At 51.1% G+C, this 18,651-nt stretch overlaps 6 protein-coding genes across 6 annotated transcripts; 5 read left to right on the forward strand and 1 right to left on the reverse strand.

Annotated features, from left to right (window-relative positions):
- Positions 1 to 544: 544 nt before the first annotated feature.
- Positions 545 to 2,440, reverse strand: ASPSYDRAFT_147456 (ATP-binding protein; the record flags this gene model as incomplete). The annotated part of the gene is made up of 5 exons (XM_040841720.1): positions 545 to 988; positions 1,040 to 1,380; positions 1,448 to 1,689; positions 1,747 to 2,112; positions 2,166 to 2,440. The coding sequence occupies 5 exons, from the start codon at positions 2,438 to 2,440 to the stop codon at positions 545 to 547; spliced, it is 1,668 nt and encodes a 555-aa protein (XP_040704934.1).
- A 604-nt stretch (positions 2,441 to 3,044) lies between these two features.
- On the forward strand, positions 3,045 to 4,074 carry ASPSYDRAFT_43013 (uncharacterized protein). Its single transcript, XM_040846577.1, has 3 exons — positions 3,045 to 3,498; positions 3,548 to 3,623; positions 3,672 to 4,074. Exons 1-3 carry the CDS (start codon positions 3,463 to 3,465, stop codon positions 3,971 to 3,973), a joined length of 414 nt encoding a protein of 137 aa, XP_040704935.1. The 5' UTR covers positions 3,045 to 3,462; the 3' UTR covers positions 3,974 to 4,074.
- Positions 4,075 to 4,419: 345 nt separating this feature from the next.
- On the forward strand, positions 4,420 to 9,191 carry ASPSYDRAFT_43015 (translation initiation factor 3 subunit CLU1). Its single transcript, XM_040846578.1, has 4 exons — positions 4,420 to 4,931; positions 4,984 to 5,049; positions 5,122 to 5,177; positions 5,234 to 9,191. Exons 1-4 carry the CDS (start codon positions 4,895 to 4,897, stop codon positions 8,831 to 8,833), a joined length of 3,759 nt encoding a protein of 1,252 aa, XP_040704936.1. The 5' UTR covers positions 4,420 to 4,894; the 3' UTR covers positions 8,834 to 9,191.
- Positions 9,192 to 9,372: 181 nt separating this feature from the next.
- On the forward strand, positions 9,373 to 12,834 carry ASPSYDRAFT_43016 (uncharacterized protein). Its single transcript, XM_040846579.1, has 2 exons — positions 9,373 to 9,586; positions 9,675 to 12,834. The coding sequence occupies exon 2, from the start codon at positions 9,700 to 9,702 to the stop codon at positions 12,577 to 12,579; it is 2,880 nt and encodes a 959-aa protein (XP_040704937.1). The 5' UTR covers positions 9,373 to 9,586; positions 9,675 to 9,699; the 3' UTR covers positions 12,580 to 12,834.
- Positions 12,835 to 14,844: 2,010 nt separating this feature from the next.
- ASPSYDRAFT_793599 (ferric reductase family protein) lies at positions 14,845 to 17,336 on the forward strand. The gene is made up of 4 exons (XM_040850993.1): positions 14,845 to 15,743; positions 15,797 to 15,858; positions 15,912 to 16,097; positions 16,155 to 17,336. Exons 1-4 carry the CDS (start codon positions 15,080 to 15,082, stop codon positions 17,025 to 17,027), a joined length of 1,785 nt encoding a protein of 594 aa, XP_040704938.1. The 5' UTR covers positions 14,845 to 15,079; the 3' UTR covers positions 17,028 to 17,336.
- A 309-nt stretch (positions 17,337 to 17,645) lies between these two features.
- ASPSYDRAFT_148196 (glutathione S-transferase family protein) lies at positions 17,646 to 18,553 on the forward strand (the record flags this gene model as incomplete). Its single annotated transcript, XM_040841792.1, has 3 exons — positions 17,646 to 17,725; positions 17,798 to 17,851; positions 17,938 to 18,553. 3 exons carry the CDS (start codon positions 17,646 to 17,648, stop codon positions 18,551 to 18,553), a joined length of 750 nt encoding a protein of 249 aa, XP_040704939.1.
- Between the last annotated feature and the right edge of the window lie 98 nt (positions 18,554 to 18,651).

The raw sequence follows: 18,651 nt of genomic DNA on the forward strand, positions 1-18,651 counted from the left end.
TAGCTTCTAATGACAAAGTACCGAAAATCAGAGTTTGTGAAAAGAAGGCATTAGAAGGAAAGACCCTGTTGTATATGAGGAGCGTGAAAGTGTAGCTGGGCGGTGAGCATGTGATGATGTCACCTCACACTAAACGTCATTGAGATAACCAGATCGAGAAGGTCAAGATTGAGATTGCGCTTCCATGGTACAGGGCTCTGAGCCAATGCGGAGTATTCTTTCGATATGACAACCTTGTTCACTTCCGGGTCCAAGCTTTCCAACCCATTTTGATGTAAACACTAAACAATCTCGGTTTAAGCCTTTATATAGATCACTAGCTCACCGCCTACCCCACACCTATTGACGAGTACATAGACAAGACGAAGAAGGCTATTGGGGTAGATAAGGTGGAAATAAGCGATATATGGCAAATATATCATCATTGCACGAATAGTTATGGTACAGGGCCACCGGGGTATCTAACACCAAGCCGCGGCTTATTCAAACATTTCATAAACATCGCTCTTACATCTTCAAAACCACGAAGATGGCTCACTGCGAGTCATTCGTCCTCTTCCTCTTTCTCTTCTGGTTTAGTGAAGAATTCAATAGTCCCCTGCTCGCGGCCCTTGGCATCCCGCATCGCTACCTGGTATTTCCCTTGGTTCCAGAGATCCTTGATGGTAAGTTCTCGCGTACGTCCCAAGCTCTCAATGTCGCCGATACGATCCAACGTGGCTTCCAGGAACTCATCAAATCCGGGCTCCGCGCAAACCTCACGGAATGCGCGCTGCATGGGTACCGAATCAGCTCGGACCATGGCGCGCCAGTTGATAGTGAAGATATTCTCGTGGTCGTAACTTTGGATAAAGTCGGCCCGAGTCATTATCTGTCGCGCTTCGTGGAGTGATATTTCCGGAAGTATATGGCCATCCTTCTCGTCGTATGTCTTTTCCATCTCCTTCTCCTTATCCACCAGCGCCTTGGCCATCACCATAGCCGCGGACTATTTCACGTTAGAAAAGAAAATCCCGCCAGCTAATTAGTGCACACTTACAGCATATTTCTGCTGGTCCATGACGTCGTCATCCATCTCCTCACCAAGGATCCAGCATTTGTTAAGGAACCATGTCTTTTCCGCTTCGCATATAGTGTCGCACAGGTCTATGGGATCCTGAGCCTTTGCGACCCTGCTGAGGTAGGACAGGCGACCCCCGATTTTATCGTATATCTCCCCAATAACTTCATCCGACAGGTGCTCGTTGCAATAATCTTTGCGGTATTTCCTCAACGCAGCCATTGCTTTGTGTCTAGGGAGATCCACAACTGGGATTGTTTCCATTCTTGTTGCGTACCGCTTCAACCTCTCATAGACCCAGTAGTCATCACTGTTGAAGACTGTACGGTTCGGCCTGTTAGCATCATTCGGCGTCGAAGTGTCTAGTGATAATGGCTGAGTGCCTACCAGTCGTAACAAGATTGCTCGCTGCCCACTGCTCAGCTCGTTGCTGGATCATCTCGAGAAGGTCCTGGCCCTCGGAATCGTCCCTGACCATGTGCGCGCTGTTGATGATCAATACAAGCGGGGCTTTCCCCAGGCGCCTCCTTTTCATTGCAACCTTCTCCAACTTGTTGAAAGCACGCTCTATGTCCAAAAGCGCGGTGGTATCCCTAGGTCCTTTAATGCTAAAAAGACTGCCGATATAACTGCAACGGATACGTCAGCATTTGCCAAAGCCGAGAAGTAAAATGGGGTCTGCGCACTCCTCGTGAAACTCAAAATCAAGCGCTTTTCCAAGTCGAATCCGGAAGATTTCCTGATCACCGTGGGCATCAAAGATCGAACACCCATCTCCATTAATTTTGCGCATGGCCTCCAGAAGCATTGACGTCTTCCCGGTGCCCTTCTCGCCGACTAGCAGATAGTAATGGCCCGGGATTTCACCAGCGATGATTTTGTCAATCAGTTCCTGTTCGTTTCTCACGAACCAATGTTCGTCGTGGTGGTATTGACGGGTTCCAGTCTCCACGCCAGCCACCTCTAGTGCGGGATCGCCGGGCTCGAAAGCATTCTCCATCTTCTGTAAAATGAGGTACTTGTAGTATTTATGATAGGAGAATCCAGCAATGCTATTGTTGATTAGTAAACAGCCGATATGAGGGTAATGTAAAGGGATATGTACCCTAAAACAGCAATTGACGCAAAAGTGGTGGCAGCCGACTCCATCATCTTCAAAATTGTTGATCTGAAGTTAGGATCCTGGTCATTATTGGCCTGGCTTTTCCCGCCTCCTTGGTCCTCTTGGTCCGCTTGGTCGGTAGGATCAGGAGCCCCAGGAAGAGAGTTTTGAGAGTAACTTTGGCCGGAATAGGCCGACGTGCCTGGCGGCCTTCGCGGTACCAATGGCCGCGCTCGGGTTGAAGATACAAAGTATCGCTGAATACTCCGACGAAACATTGTTGGAGGTAAATTGAATAGGAGGAATTGAACAATAAAGATAAAAATAGACCGAGAAAAAAATGAGGATGAGTAACCAATACGAAGGAATGGCGGTGTGGATTAAAACCGTTGCGGTTGAAGCCTCAGTTCCGACAACTGTGTATAGGAAGAGCCAAGCAATAGAAGCATTTAAGGGGTGCAAGCTGCAGAAATCAACGGTACCTGACCAGAGAAGATCCCCCAGCGAAAATACAGCCACGTAAAGAGTGTAGACGGTGGGAGGTGGGGAGAAAAGAAGGAAGAGACTAAGACCGCAAGACAAAGAGTTAATGAGAGAAAGAAAAGACAGAAGAGATGGACCCGATGATGATTGTTGGTGTCGCGAGTTGGAGCCAAATGCACTTCGGTTGTGCTGCGCCTCAGATCGATGGAGTCTCGGTGCAGATCGGCCCTCCTTGGCGGCGAACGATGACAATCTTGTATTACCTGAGGCTGGGGACTGTGGCGAGAGAGTCTACTTTATCTTTGCTTGAAAATTATTCTGCTCAGATTTATTCCAGCTACACCTCTATAGCGCGAGAAAATGTGGAGGAATGAAAGCGATGAGTTGGCCCGATCTTGGCATGGATTGACGCAGTACAACTGCCTTCTTTCGGATCTACACCAGTCACAGTTAGAACTCCGGAGACCCCGGAAGATACAATTGAAAAAAAGCAAACAAAAAACTATCAAGCGAGTTCGATATCAAGAAGACATGTTTGGGAACGATCTAGCATAAATATGTTTTCCTTTGCCAAAACCTCCTGATGCCCGAAACAACACATTTCCGTCAATGTGCTCAAGGCTTGACTGAGGGAACACACAACAGATGAGCATGTATTCTCACGATGGACTCCTTTCTGCTTACTCTCCTTACCTCTCTGTTTTCTCTTCTCCTAAGCATCTCCGTCTTGCCTTCCCAAAGACCCTTCCGGGCGTCTACTAGTAACTCCATATAATCGTGAACCTTTACCCGCTGCACGCTCAAGGCCCTGGACGTCATGGCTATAAATTGGGATGCCGAAGCCGAGGCCAGAGTAAATATCCACATACCCAGCTTAATATCCCGGTGCTGACACCCCATAGTTACTCATGGGTGTTCTAGCCCAGATGCAAGGCACTCGCTTGGATTACAAGGCTTTGGCGGCCTTCATGGGGTCGGGTACGACGCCGCCAGTAATGAATCAAGGAGCTTTACTGATAATGGTAGGTTGCTCGGTTCCTGCGTTAAGAAACCATATTTGCAAGCTCCGTCGTGAAGCTGGTGTTCCTGCTGGTAGCTCAGGAAAGCCGCGTACTCCACCAACTAGGACACCTACAAAACCCAAGCAAGCTGCTGCCGACTCCCCGATAAACCAAGCAAAAAGACCGTATCATATTGTTGACGACGACGACGACGACGACGACGGTGATAAATTTATAAAGGACGAAATGGATGTCAAACATCTGATCAAAGACGAACACAAGGACAACAAGTTGAAGGTTTCTTTCATTGACCTCGCCGAGTGTTGAGGATTAAGAATGTGGTGGCCGTGCAACAACCTTTTTTTGTATGCCGTCAATACCTAATCTTACGGCTCGGTTTGGTAAGGCCCATGACACCTGTTTATGAACCAATGTTGCTTTACTTCTATCTATTCAACTGCCGAATCGTCTGATCACGGCTCGCACCATTCCTGTTTATTCTACCTTAAGCGACTCCAGGTCTTGGTGAGCGGCTCTTATGCTAATTTCTATGGGGGAAAGCTGGATTCGCCATGTCATTCGTCTGCAAAACATTTGTACTGTAAAGCCCTCTAGGTTGAGGTCTATGGTCCCATAGCAACCGAATTGAACTCCGCTGTGTCCTGACCCGTCACGGGGAACTCGGGGTGAGTGTCGCGTGAACTTAAAGCTTGTAGCCAAAAAGCATAACCCCAGGCTTATCACCGGCAGAAACCATATCTACCATGCACTGCCAGCCTACGACTAGGGTCGAAATACAGCGAAGGCCGAAATACTCGGCAAGGGAGGTATTTGGAGATGTTTGTGGGGTCACTGGGAAGAGACTCTTACTACGTAGTGCTTAAAAGACTTCCTACCGCCCGAGGACTTCCGAGGATCTTCCGCATCCGCATCCGAGAAATTTTCCTCTCCCCATCCAGCTTCATCCCGGCTTCGTTCTTCGATTCGATCGTCTTCTTCATACTCCGGGGTTTGATTGATGCATTTGCTTGGATATAGGGTGGTTGCTTGATTCAATTGCCCTTCTCCTTTGTATATTATCTTCTTAATCCCCTTCATTTCCTCCCGCCGTTCCCGCTACCTTTCCCGATTTTTTTTTTCCCTTTCTCCGTTCTCCGGAGCTTTACCCACACGGTCACCGGCAACGTCAATTATTCCTGAAGCTCGATCCTCAGTTCATCCCCAGATCCAGCTTCGATATCCGTAATCATGGCACAGACCAATGGAGAAAGAGAACACTCAAAAGGTTCGCTGTCACCGAGTATTCCGAGATATTCTCAGGCTCATCTATCTAACAGAGTCTCCCGAACAAATCGTTAATGGAGACAACCAAGAGGTTGCCCAGGAGGAGGATGGCGCTGGCGGTATGTGCAGCTCATGACGCCCTCAACTGTCTTCATCGAGACAAATCAACTGACAAAACATACCACCAACAGGCCTTTTTCAGATCTCCGTCAAGCTCCCCCACGAACCTTACAAGATCCAGGTGATGGTGTGTTTTAGCGACTGAACCAGTAAATCGTGTCATGGATTCTGACTGCTGTTTAGGTCTCCAGCCAAGAACAGGTCCAGGATGTCCGTCAATCGATCGTCGAGTTGCCCGGCACCTTCCAATACACTTGCTTCCATCTCGAGTTCAACGGAAACCGCATCAACGACTTCGTCGAGCTGTCCGAGGTTCCGGATTTGCAGGCGGATTCGGAGATCGTCCTGGTCGAGGATCCCTACACCGAGAAGGATGCCCGTATGCACGTCGTTCGCCTAAGGGAGCTGCTCGGAGCCGCAGGTGATCGGATTGACAACCTCCAAGGTGTCAGCGCTGGATTGTCGCTCCACGACTCCATCGCTGCAGAAATTGGCGGAGAAAAAACAGAAAAGGAGCACTCTCTGACCAAGTACGAGATCTCGGGCACTTCCTCCTTGAAGACTATTCTTCCCAGAGCGGAGGCTCCTGCGCCTAAAACCATCAAGTCGATCTCTCTTTCTCCGTGGAACCCGCCACCTTACCATCTCCGACAGAAGGGCCACCTGCTCTATCTTCAGGTGACGACCAACGAAGGGGAACAGTTCCAGATCACCTCTCACGTTTCTGGATTTTACGTGAACAAGTGTTCTAACACCAAATTCGATCCTTTCCCCAAGACTATCCCTAAGAAAGGCAGCGCACATTCGCTGCTCAACCTTATCTCTCAGCTTTCTCCTTCCTTCGACTCAGCTTTCCAGGCCTTGCAGGAGTTGAACAACCAGAAAGACCTCCTGACGACATTCCCTTTCCAGAACTCTATCCCGTCCAGCCCATGGCTTGTCTCGCCTCCGACATCCAACGTGAACGCTCACCAGTCAGACATCACCCGTTCTCAGGAGAACTATCTCATTTCTGGTGTAGACAATGCCGAGACCTTGCGAGACTGGAATGAGGAGTTCCAGACCACCAAGGAACTGCCCCGCGAGACTGTACAAGACCGTGTCTTCCGCGAGCGTCTCACGTCGAAGCTCTTTGCTGACTACAACGAGGCCGCTGCCCGCGGCGCTGTCCTAGTTGCCCGTGGAGAAGTCGCTCCTCTCAACCCCACAGAGGCCCAAGACGCTCAGATCTTTGTGTACAACAACATCTTCTACTCGTTCGGTGCTGACGGAGTTGGAACTTTTGCTTCCGAGGGTGGCGACGAAGCCGCGCGCGTTGCGGTCGGCAAGGATGTTCTTGGTATCAAGGCCGTCAACCAGCTTGACATCAACGGTCTGTTCACACCGGGAACTATTGTGGTTGACTACATGGGCAAGCGCATTGTCGGACAAAGTATCGTCCCCGGTATCTTCAAGCAGCGGGAACCCGGTGAGCACCAGATCGACTACGGTGGTGTTGAGGGCAAGGATGTCGTCGCCACTCACCCCGACTTCGTCTCTGTTTTTGAGAAACTGTCCAAGGCTCTCAGGATTAAGAAGCACGCAGTCTGGGATAAGGAAAATGAGCGCCACGACCTCGAAGGTAGTGTTGAAACCAAGGGTCTTCTGGGAACTGACGGCCGTAAATACGTTCTTGACCTCTACCGCGTAACTCCACTTGATGTAGAATGGCAGGAGGAAGAGGGCAGTGACTCGTACCCTCACCGAATGTCCGTTCTTCGATTGGAGCTTGTTGAATCTTACTGGAGGCACAAGATGAGCCAGTACGTGAAGGCCGAAGTGGAGCGCCGCCGTAGCGCCAAGGCCGAGGAAACTGCCGAGAAGAAGGAAAAGTCCGATGAGGCAAAGGAGGAAGGCTCTGAGGAGAAGAGCGAGGAGTCCCAGGACCAGGAGCGTGTTGATATTTCGGGATTCAACCTCGCGCTCAACCCTGACGTCTTCAGCGGCCAGGTTCCTCAGACCGATGAAGAGAAGGAGCAGTGGGCCCAAGATGAGAAGGAGGTTCGTGAAGCGTGTGATTACTTGCGGTCCAAGGTTATGCCAGAGTTGGTTCAAGATCTTCACGATGGTGACGTTGGCTTCCCAATGGATGGTCAGTCTCTTAGCCAGCTATTGCACAAGCGTGGTATCAACATCCGCTACCTGGGCAAGTTGGCCAAGTTGGCCAAGGAGAAGGGCTCCCGCCTTGATGCTCTTTCCACTCTGCTAGTGCAGGAGATGGTTGCTCGTGCGTTCAAGCACGTTGCCAACCAGAAGCTGCGAAACGTTCCTGGACCTTTTGCCGCATCATGCGCTGCCCACTTGTTGAACTGCCTCCTCGGGGCTGATGTCAATGCCGCGCCTCGCGCCGAGATTGATTCATCTCTCCGCGAAATCTACCCCGAGGGTGACTTCTCTTTTGAGAAGGTCACTCCTGCTTCTCTACGTGCAGAGATCGAGAAGCAGGTTACTCTCCGATACCACTTCACTTTGGAATCTGGGTGGTTCAACTCCCTAAGACACCTACAACTCCTCCGCGATGTCGCTATTAAGCTTGGTATCCAGCTGGGTGCTCGCGACTTTGCTTTTACCAAGGCCCAAGCCGAAGGTCTCCGGAAAGCCTTGCCCGCCACCAATGGCGTCAATGGTGCTGGACAGGATGAGGGCAAGAAAAAGAAGAAGAAGGGCGGTGACTCGAGCTCCACCGCCAGTGCTGCTGCTCAGGAGAAGGCAATCGTCACCTTTGTCCCCGACGACATTGTCAACATCGTCCCGTTGGTCAAGGACGCCTCTCCCCGAAGCTCACTTGCCGAGGAGGCCTTGGAAGCTGGTCGCATCTCTCTCATGCAGAACCAGAAGCAGCTAGGCCAAGAACTCATTCTGGAGTCTTTGTCTCTGCACGAGCAGATTTACGGTATTCTCCACCCTGAGGTCGCGAAGCTGTATCACCAGCTGTCCATGCTCTACTACCAAACGGACGAGAAGGATGCCGCTGTCGAGCTGGCTCGGAAAGCAGTCATTGTCACTGAGCGCACACTTGGTGTTGATTCTGCCGATACCATCTTGAGTTATCTCAACCTCAGTCTCTTCGAACACGCTTCCGGCAATACCAAGACTGCCTTGGTGTACATCAAGCATGCCATGGACCTGTGGAAGATCATTTTCGGCGCCAATCACCCTGACTCGATTACTACTATGAACAACGCCGCGGTGATGCTTCAGCACCTGAAGCAGTACACCGACTCCAGAAAATGGTTCGAGGCGTCATTGTCGGTCTGCGAGTCTCTCTTTGGCAAGCAGTCCATCAACACTGCAACGATCCTGTTCCAGCTCGCTCAGGCCTTGGCCCTTGACCAGGACTCGAAGGCTGCGGTTGGCAAGATGCGCGATGCCTACAACATCTTCCTCAGTCAGCTCGGTCCCGAGGATCGCAACACCAAGGAGGCGGAGACCTGGCTTGAGCAGCTCACCCAGAACGCTGTCTCTATCGCCAAGCACGCCAAGGATATCCAAGCCCGCCGTCTGCGTCGTATCAACATGAACACCCGGTCTCTGGGAACCAAGGTTCAACCCCAAGTTGGCCAATCAACGGCCGAGGTTGCTGCACCCGCTGAAGCCTCTAGTGCGTCCATGGATTCGCGAAGCATTGATGAACTGTTGAAGTTCATCGAGGGTGGTGACACCAGCTCTTCGCGAACAAAGCAGAAGAAGCGTGCTGCCGCTAGCAACCCCAAGCTTCGTGGATCGAAGAAGCCTTCCGCCTAAATTCATTCTTCGTTTTTGTTCGGGTAATAAAAAGAAAACTTTTGGGTGTTATTTCATTTTGATCTTCACCTCTCTTGACGGCCGCATACTTTTTTCTCAAGCCCAATTCTTAAAAGGGCTGACGCGTTGGATGAGCGGAATTCTTGAATATACTTATATCTGTTCTAACTACGTGGAACTCTCTACTCTTCTTGTTCGGTTTTGGTATGGTATTTGGCATGGATCATTCATCACGGGCAGTGCATAGCAGGCAAGGTCAGGGATTTGCATGCTGTACTGGTATATCCTGTTCTGTATATTATATAACTCACAACTAACTCATGCATCGATGACCAACATACACAAATTTCTACCAGTAGTAAATTGTTTATTCTAGATTAAGACTTGCTTTTCCTTTGGTGGAAAGCTTTCATAGTTATGCGTGCAAGTGAAATCCACTGCCGGTGCTGAGTAAACAGCGCTATTCCGTTTTAAGTTCCGTCCCCATGTTTACATTTTCGGCTTTCTTGAATCTCGACCGGTCTCTTTGTTCTTCTAACCTCAAACCTCTACTCACCTGTATTTTATGCCAATACTGGCTGCATGGGTGCATTGTATATTAAACAGAAATTATTTACCTTTTTTATCCGCTTGTGCCCTTTTGGGAACGGACAATCTGGATATCCTACATGCACTAAAGTGTGAAGTGCCCCATCGCAAGCCGCCGAAGCATGAAATGGATCAGACTCTATGATTACCAGCAAGCAGAATCAAGTATGAAAACTCTTCATGGCATAATTCTTTTACACGAAGATCTCGACGCGCAGAGCTAATAATACCCCTTTTTCTTCTCCCATTGCAGACAGAAGTAGCTGGCGCAACATAACATGGAAGATATCCGACCGACCGCGAAATGGGCAAATCGCATGTTGCGCCCTTTAACGTCTATCTACCATCGATTAGAAAAGCATAATGAGATTGTTACCAGTGTATTGGTTTCCAAGGCGCGGGAAAAGGAGAAGGCCAGCGCTGTCCCAGATGCCGAACAACGGACGCGTCCCTCTAGGAAGGCTGGCGTCGCCGCCGGCCCGACATCAACGTCGACGATAGAGCAAGGATACAGTTACTCAGATGACGAGGAACCAAACGATCCGGCGTGGATCCCTGGGAAGCCGATGGTTAAGCGGAGGATACGGCATAATTACTCGACCCGCGGGCGGGGGGTGAATGGGACAAGGCCCCGGAAACGCAGCCGGTTGTTGATTCGGAGTCCGGAAGCGCCGAAAACTCTTCCTGGGGCTATTGAAATTGCGACGCCCTTGATTACGGGCAAGGTTCGTGGTGCGTTGGCGGAGTCTTCGCCATCGCTGAGGATGCAGCTTTTTCAAGGCCATATAGTGGACGGAGTGCAAAACAGACCGGGGGAACCTGCGGAGAATCGGAAACCGGGCCGGACGAAAAATAGCGGTTTTAAGCCGTACCACGGGTCTTGGAAGGAGGTGTTGGATTATTCCGGGGATCCGGGGCTTGCGGATATTGCCCATTTATTGGATCGCATCTTTTTGAGGTTTTTGGAGAATACCCGACCTTCACCACCAGAGGGTCAGGAGGTTCGGCCCCAGATAGGAGCTCGATCTCTGTTGTCAATGACTGTGCGGCGCCTTCCAGAGTTCATTGCTGAGGAGCAGCGAATACAGGATGAATCCGAGGAGGACGGTGATGTGGATATGTGCGACGCGTATTTTACGGAGCTGGAGGCCGCTTATGCACCAAGCGATAGCGGATGGCAACCACTTCGTGAGGCTGTTCGTGCTCAAGGAATCTATTTAGTTTCGGGTATGATACAGCAGCGGTGGATAACTTCTCTTGCGGCCTGTCGATTGCTAGAGGAGTGTTTATCGCAACAGGAATTAGACGCTTTCGAGTCGCTACAGACGAAACTGCTCGCGAGCGTTGATCAGTACCATCACCCATCGAGGCTCGATCCGGCACGACCGTCTGGTCACTGCGACGATCCTATTCAAATATTAGGGAAATACTATCTACAGCATCCCGCACGGCACACATATGTGTTTGAGGAGCTGACTAGACTTTTGACGCGCGGGGCCATTCCGCCAGAATGGTTGGTAACTATGTGGTGGAAGAAGTCTGTGGATAAGGCGATAAAGCTGGTGTCAACGGAGGGTAGTGGGTACGCCGCTGCGAGGCGATTGATAGAGGTTGTGATCCTGTCATCCACCGGTATCTACTCGAAATACGACTCAAAAGTGCTTCTGAAAGAAAACCGCCATCAGGCGCCACGCACAATACGACCCCGAGGGACTCGGGCATCCATATCCCTTACGTCAGGGTTATCAAACGATGAGAGCTCGTGTCCTATCCCGATTCAAGATGCCCTTAGCAACCTCGTATCCAGCCTCCTAACAGCCCTTTGTGGAATGTGTATTGCGCGGTCACAAGCACCGGATGCGGTTGAAAGATCTGCGGGGTTGAAGACGCGAGAGATGGTCAACTATCTAGCGTTTACCGTTCAGAGGGCTGTTGGAAACGGCACTGTAATTCGCGAATTGGAGCAACACGCTTTCCAGTCTTTGCGACGAGGATACGTGCTGCTCGCGGACTGCACGCTCCAGTGTGGCAGGAGCATAACTGCCGAGATCATCTACCACTCTGAGACAGTTTCAAAGCGAAACATCGAATCCTTCTTTCGGGCGCTGGCATCCCGAGAAGATGTCGTGAGGGACTTGGCAAGGCTTGTGTCTCAAGTGTTTCGCCATTCAGGCAACACGCAGGATCGAGGCCCTATGCGTACCCCTCGAGAAATTCGAGCCAGGGTCTCGCAGCTTGCTCACTTGACCAGCGCCACAGGTGTTATTTTCCTACTAGGCAAAGTTGCTGTCGAAGTCGCAATGGCACTTGCGGAGGGAACCCTAGACCCCGATGACCATATCTGGGCCGTCGAAATCCAAGAAACGGTCGCTTCTTCTCTACAGGGCGATAGCTTTCAGCGGTCGCCCTCATCGACCCAAGAATACTCGAGCTTATACCGGTGGGAAGATAGTATAGGCGAATGGGTGGCAAGGACGCCAGCGGCAAAGCCACGGGTCGTCACGACCAATATCGCCACGAGACCACAGGTGCGGAGAAGAGGACGGCCGCGGACCATTGCGTGCTCGACGAGTAGTTCGTCTGCAAGCTCGATATGCTCGGAAAAGAGCATTTCAAGTGTTACATCGTCAGCGCCATCTGTTTCGAAGAAAAGGCCTTGTACGGGTCATGATTCCGACCCCCGACCGTTCAAGAAGACTTATAACACCCGATTTGCAGAGCGTGGGGTAGGTAAAGAAAGCGATTGGACCAACAGCCCCGACTGTTCACCATGTCAGTCTTCGTCTGGAGCAGGGCATGTTCCGGTAGCCGCTCGGACAAGAACGGCAGTCAGGGAGAACTTACGACAGACGTCGACGGGTCGGGAGGATGTCACTCGCAGTCGTGGAACAGGAAACATTCCTGTGGGACCAATCCCAGCAATCGAAGTCGTCATCGTCAACAAGAATTCGCGGGAATCGGGCTACGAAGCAACACCTGAAGATCACACCAGGCCAATTAAACGGCCCGCCCGTCACTCATCTATCATTCCCAGGATGAGTTCCCAGTATTCTGAGAGGCGGCAGTCAGCTCCAGCTCCAGTTATACGGAGAAAGACGGCGGCGACGATCCCGTGCTCGCAGGATGACGACAGTGATGATGAGCTTAGCTTTCTCTAAGCGCCTGGTCCCGATCTTTTTATCACTTGCTTTTGGATTCTTATTTGTGTTTGAAGGAGTCTTGAGGGGATTCTGGTGCTTCATTTGGTTCAGCGTGATACCCTGGGCATTTGATTACTGTTCATTGGTTTAGTTCGTTATAGTGTACAAGGATATTCTGCAAGCGTCTGTCTGAGAAGCTGTGCCGATTCCTGCGAATAGCCCCTCTAGCCGCAGAAAATAATATACTTGCTCAATCAATCCAGTTTTGATGTGTTTGCCAATTAAAAATAAAGCACTATCTGATGGCTAGTTGAGTGGCTCTTCAATAACCTAACGGTTGTGGCCGCCAACTTTCCGGGTAAATTAGATAGTCAAGCTGAGTGGGTAGTCTGTCACTCACGGTAGGTGTTTATATTAAATATTAATGGAAATGGATCCATGCTCATCCCAGCTCCTGAAAGAAAGAAGCAAAAAAAAAAACAAAAAAAAATAAATTGGGCTATTTCCAGAACTCTGGGTCTTCGGACTGGTGAGACAGTGAAGGTGTCACACAATGTTTCGTCCGTTGCGGCCATGACCAAGAGTTCAAGCCAATGCCGTGCACAATTGGAGCAAACACTTGCAAAGTACGGAGTATGTTGGAGCAGCTACTACCGTAGGTAACCTTGGAAGGTTTCGCAGGTCCGTATCTACCACCTACAGAGGTAGACGCTATGACTAGTACTACTATAATCCTATTCCATTTTCCTATCACGCACCGCTTTATCTGATTATTGCCCGGAGTGCGGGTGAATTAGATTGCTCTGACCGGGCTGGCATATGAGGCGATAAATGATTTCATGGGATTGCATTGCTAGATCAGATTCCTCACGCCCAAGGCCTCAACAAGGCATACCTCTTGCAGCCCCACGGAATCCGTACAGGTGACCAGAATCTCCGACGGGTCAGAACACCATCTGCAAGCCCTCTCCACGATCACTCCTTCGGGATAAGAGGGCTCCACGCCGAATCAGGGCAAGGGAAGGCCAGTGGTGAACTCCCAGGCTGTAACATACCATGATAGTATACGACCCAGGTCCACTGTCTGTCGTCCGGGCATACTGTCGGGTTGCAGGACTGGTTGATAAAGGGTAAGGTGCGTCCCGCCTCTGGGCCAGAGCGTAACGCTCAGCAACCATTTCCTTGCAAGTTGCGAATCGTGATGTGACAGGCTCGTATGTGGCTCGCACATCACCCACAGTAGGTGTTTGAGAGGTGCATCGTCAAACCGCCACACGTTTTTTTCTCATAAAAGAGGTCATATAGGAGAGAGCCTTGGGGAGCTCCGTAGTTAATATATTTACCGGGCCGCAGCATATTAAAGCTGTCCTTGGGCCGAGACCGGTGTTGGCAATAGATGAAGGCCTGAGTCGACCGGGGGTCTCATTGTGGAACAGCAATAATCGAAGGAATCCAGCCGTGTCTATTCGTGTTTGGTGTTTATGGCTTTGCTCCGGCGAGTCAGGGTGTCTTGCCTCCCCGGCATGAGGGGTGCAGTGTGCGCAAACTCGAGTCCTCGACAGCTCAGCTGCAGGGACGACCGGCCAAGAGACAGGACTGCATCGGCAGAACAAGAGCGATGGACGGCGCTGTCACTGTCAGGCTCTGTTTCAACAGTAAGCGGCGGCCCCGAGTGGCTGCGCGGTCCTGAACAGTCCCGCTGATGTGTTTCAACGTGTGGCCACTCAACTCCGGTCTCTCTCTTGACTTTGCGCCTCCTCTCCACTCCCAGCGCCGATCTGGGAGCAATGCGTGCTCATTTGCTCGCTGCCACCCTGCAGAATCAATCCGAGCAATCCTCGCTTCCACTCAGGTTTGTTGCCGCCAAGTCGCACCATATCGTGGGCCCTTGCTGATGGCGCTTGGATCGAGGGGTCTTTCGAGGCCTTTGAGGCCCAGGACTTATATGCAAGAATCCATCACGTCCCGTTCTCCTGCTTGGCAGTTTGGGCTTTCCTTTCTCTTTTTTTTTCTCCTTTGCGTCCGACCGTCGAGTGTTGACACTTGATTCTCGGAGCTTGCAGTGGCTGGTTCACTACTAACTTTGTTCACATTCTTTGTGTTGCCCATCAACACCGACGATCGCTATTCAGGAGAATCACTAGAAAGAGGAGCCCGCCGCACAAAGGAGAGCGGACCCTTTGGACCTCAACCTCTCTCGTTTCGGACCCAAGCATCTGACAACGGTGCTCCTGGGGATTGTTTCACGGTCTGGATCTCATTGTCCGCCAAACACAGAGGCAGACCCTTACAACCTCATTGTTCATTATTCGCCCCTTGACAGTCTCCGGTTGCTCGCTCTTTTGGGCCGTTTGAGACTTATAGTGGTGATTGGGGTCACTCACTTTCGCTTGGTTATCTACACTCTTTTCTGGGGGTTATTTTCATCGTTCAGAGCTGGTCTCCTCCCCTATATACTCGCATTCTGCGCCCGTTATTTTGTTATATACACCCGGCTTTCCAATCGGGTTCGACAGCCATGGCTTTTATACTTCTTTCCATGTCCCTGGTTGGACACTCTTTAGCAGCAGACCTCGAAAAGCGTGGTCATCACGAGGAGAACCCGTTCTATGAGGCTCTCAATGATGACCTTGCTCGCTACTCATTACTAGCACTCGGCTGCTTCGCAGCATTCATGTACGTTTGGAAGATGTGGTTTCGCCTCGCCGGCCACATGCGACGACTGGCAAGCTTCAACAATGACCGTCAACGCTACTTCACACCTGCCCATCCCACTCTCGCGAAGATCAAGGAACACATCGTCTATGCGCCTCTCTTTCGGAACCGCCACAACCGGGAGTTCCAGCTGTCTCGCGCCGTCAACATGGGCACGCTGCCCAGCCGTTTCCACTCATTCATCATCGTCGGCATTATCGCGATGAATATTACACTCTGCTTCGTCACCGTGCCCTACAAGTCAGAACCCGACTCGGTGTCAAGCGTTATCCTTAGCCGAAGCGGCGTCATGGCGACTGTGAACTTGATTCCTCTCGTCCTCTTGGCAGGCAGAAACAACCCCCTGATCACCCTTCTCCAGGTGCCTTACGACACCTGCAATCTGATCCACCGCTGGCTCGCTAGGATCGTTGTTTGCGAGGCTATCGTCCATACTCTCGCGTGGCTCATCCCGAAAGTTCAATCTTGTATGTTCTTGCTCCGTGCGTTATGTTTGGATATCATCGCTAATTATACATAGACGGCTGGAGCACAGTTGCGGCCTCGTTCGCAGGCAGTGACTTCATTCGAAGCGGCTTGATCGTGAGTTCACCGGCAAATCAATCTCTTGACCGAGCTGTATTGACATCTTCCAGGGCACCTGTGCCTTCCTTGCGCTTTTCATCCACTCTCCCTCCGCGATTCGTCACGCTTTTTACGAAACGTTCCTTCATCTTCACATTGCCTTTGCCATTCTCGCATTTGCTTTCCTCTGGGTTCATTTGGACGGTCGAAATGCTCAGAACTTCCTCCTCGCGACCATTGTTCTCTGGGCATTGGAGGTTAGTCTTTCATATTTAATTAATGCTAGATGATGGAGCGAGCTAATATACGAGCAGAGATTTGCACGGCTTGTGATCATTGTGTACCGCAATATTGGAGGCCGCACTACCACTGCGGTTGTGGAGGCTCTCCCCGGTGACGCTATGAGAATCACCCTCAAGCTGTCGCGCCCCTGGTACTTCGAGCCCGGCCAGCATTTGTACCTGTATATGCCATCAATCGGGTGGTGGATGTCCCACCCGTTCTCGGTTGGGTGGAGCGACGTGGAAGACGTAATGGGCGACGAGAAGAGCCTCCCTGTGAGCCACCGTGATGTTCACGGCCCCCAAAAGACTACGATATCCCTGCTCGTTCGCCGCCGAACTGGCTTCACCGACAAGCTTTTCCAGCGCGCCGTAAGCGCTGTCGACTGCAAAGTTTCTCTGACAGCTTTCGCCGAGGGTCCATATGGCGCCATCCATTCCATGGACTCGTACGGCTCAGTCCTCCTGTTTGCCGGAGGTGTTGGTATCACCCACTTGGTGCCATTTACCCGCCATCTCGTCCAAGGATACGCGGACGGAACTGTGGCAGCACGCCGTGTCACTCTGGTCTGGATCATTCAATCGCCAGAGCACCTGGAATGGATCCGACCCTGGATGACCAGCATCCTGGCAATGAACCGCCGACGTGAGGTTCTCCGAATCATGCTGTTCATTACGCGGCCGCGCAACACCAAGGAAATCCAGAGCCCAAGTTCCACCGTGCAAATGTTCCCTGGGCGACCAAACATCGACACGCTCGTCGGCATGGAGGTCGAGAACCAGATCGGAGCAATGGGCGTCTTGGTCTGCGGTAACGGCAGTCTCAGCGATGATGTTCGCCGGACATGCAGGAGTCGACAAGACAAAACACAAATCGATTTTGTCGAGGAGAGTTTCACGTGGTAAAAGAACAAAGTAAGAGGTGGAGCTAGTTGGTTACAGTCTTATGGTTAGACTACGAAAGAGGTGCAAGCAAACCTTTTCTGTTGATGGCAGACCTTTGTCTCTCAGGCGCTTGGAGTTCGTCTAACAGATACTTGGGTAGATGAGAGTTGTTACACGTTTCGCTGTAGATATTTCTCTTTTTTAATTTCAAACCACTTACTCATGGCATCTGGCTTCTAGTTTAGTCCACGTTTTTCCAATATCCGCCTCTCTGAGCCCCAACTGCTTATCAATCGATCTTCCAAGGTAAGCGTGGTCCTTCGGCGGGGGTAGCCTTCTCCCACCACGGCTACTCATTTGGAGATCGTGAAGCAGCTTAGAAATCAACCACCGGGGTTAATTGTGGGGCTCCCAGAGCGATGGCATCATTACTTATGTGCAGGAGTGGTCCAAGGTTGAGGTAACTCATGCACCACCTCAATTATAAATAATGAGCGGGGTCAAGTGGGCGCCTGCTTTGAGGCTATATAAAGGCTGCTCGTCTAACTTCGCCATCCGCAATTTTTACCGTCATTCCCAACCATTCCCAGTACCTGCATCTACTCGTTTTTTAATCGATCCTTTTCTGCATCTTCCATCATGTCTAGCCCTGATATCACATTGTATACAACTCAAACTCCCAATGGAATAAAGATCTCCATTGCTTTGGAGGAGCTTGGGTATGTTTACTCTCCCACCGTTCTTTACTTCCCAGAGCGCCTCAATAGCTACAGTATTAACAAATGCTACAGACTCCCCTACAAAGTCGAGAAGATTGACATCAGCAAGAACGTCCAGAAGGAGCCGTACGTCCTTTTTCCCCTCACGTCCCTCTTGATACGCCCTCATGCTTCCACCACGCAACAAGAAAGCTAATCAAATAACCGAATAGCTGGTTCCTCGAAATAAACCCCAACGGCCGCATCCCCGCGCTCACAGACACATTCAAAGACGGCAAGAAGATCCGCCTCTTCGAATCCGGCAGCATCCTCACCTACCTCGCCGAGCAATACGACAAGGACCACAAGATCTCATACCCCCAGGGAACCCGCGAGTACTACGAGACAATCAGCTGGCTATACTTCCAAAATGCCGGCGTCGGCCCAATGCAGGGGCAGGCGAACCACTTCTCGCGGTACGCGCCCGAGCGCATCGAGTACGGCGTGAACCGGTACGTGAACGAGACAAGACGCCTATACGGTGTTCTTGATGCGCATCTGGCGCAGTCAAAGTCTGGGTTCCTGGTGGGCGACCATATTACGATTGCGGATATTTCGCACTGGGGTTGGGTTGCTGCCGCGGGGTGGGCGGGGGTTGATATTGAGGAGTTTCCGCATTTGAAGGCTTGGGAAGAGAAGTTGGCGGCTAGAGAGGGGGTGGAGAAGGGAAGACATGTGCCTAGTCCGCATACGATTAAGGAATTGCTGAAGGACAAGAAGAAGGCTGACGAGGAGGCCGCGAAGTCCAGGGCTTGGGTACAGGATGGGATGAAGAAGGATGCCAAATAGTTAGTACGCCGTATGAATCTTGCCCTGATTGGCTGATTGCGACCAGGATTTTAGGGCCAGATTGCTGATGGTTTACGATGTAGTCAAGTCAGCTCGAA

This window comes from Aspergillus sydowii (assembly GCF_001890705.1).
Source record: "Aspergillus sydowii CBS 593.65 unplaced genomic scaffold ASPSYscaffold_3, whole genome shotgun sequence".
In the NCBI taxonomy this organism is placed as follows: Eukaryota; Fungi; Ascomycota; class Eurotiomycetes; order Eurotiales; family Aspergillaceae; genus Aspergillus; species Aspergillus sydowii.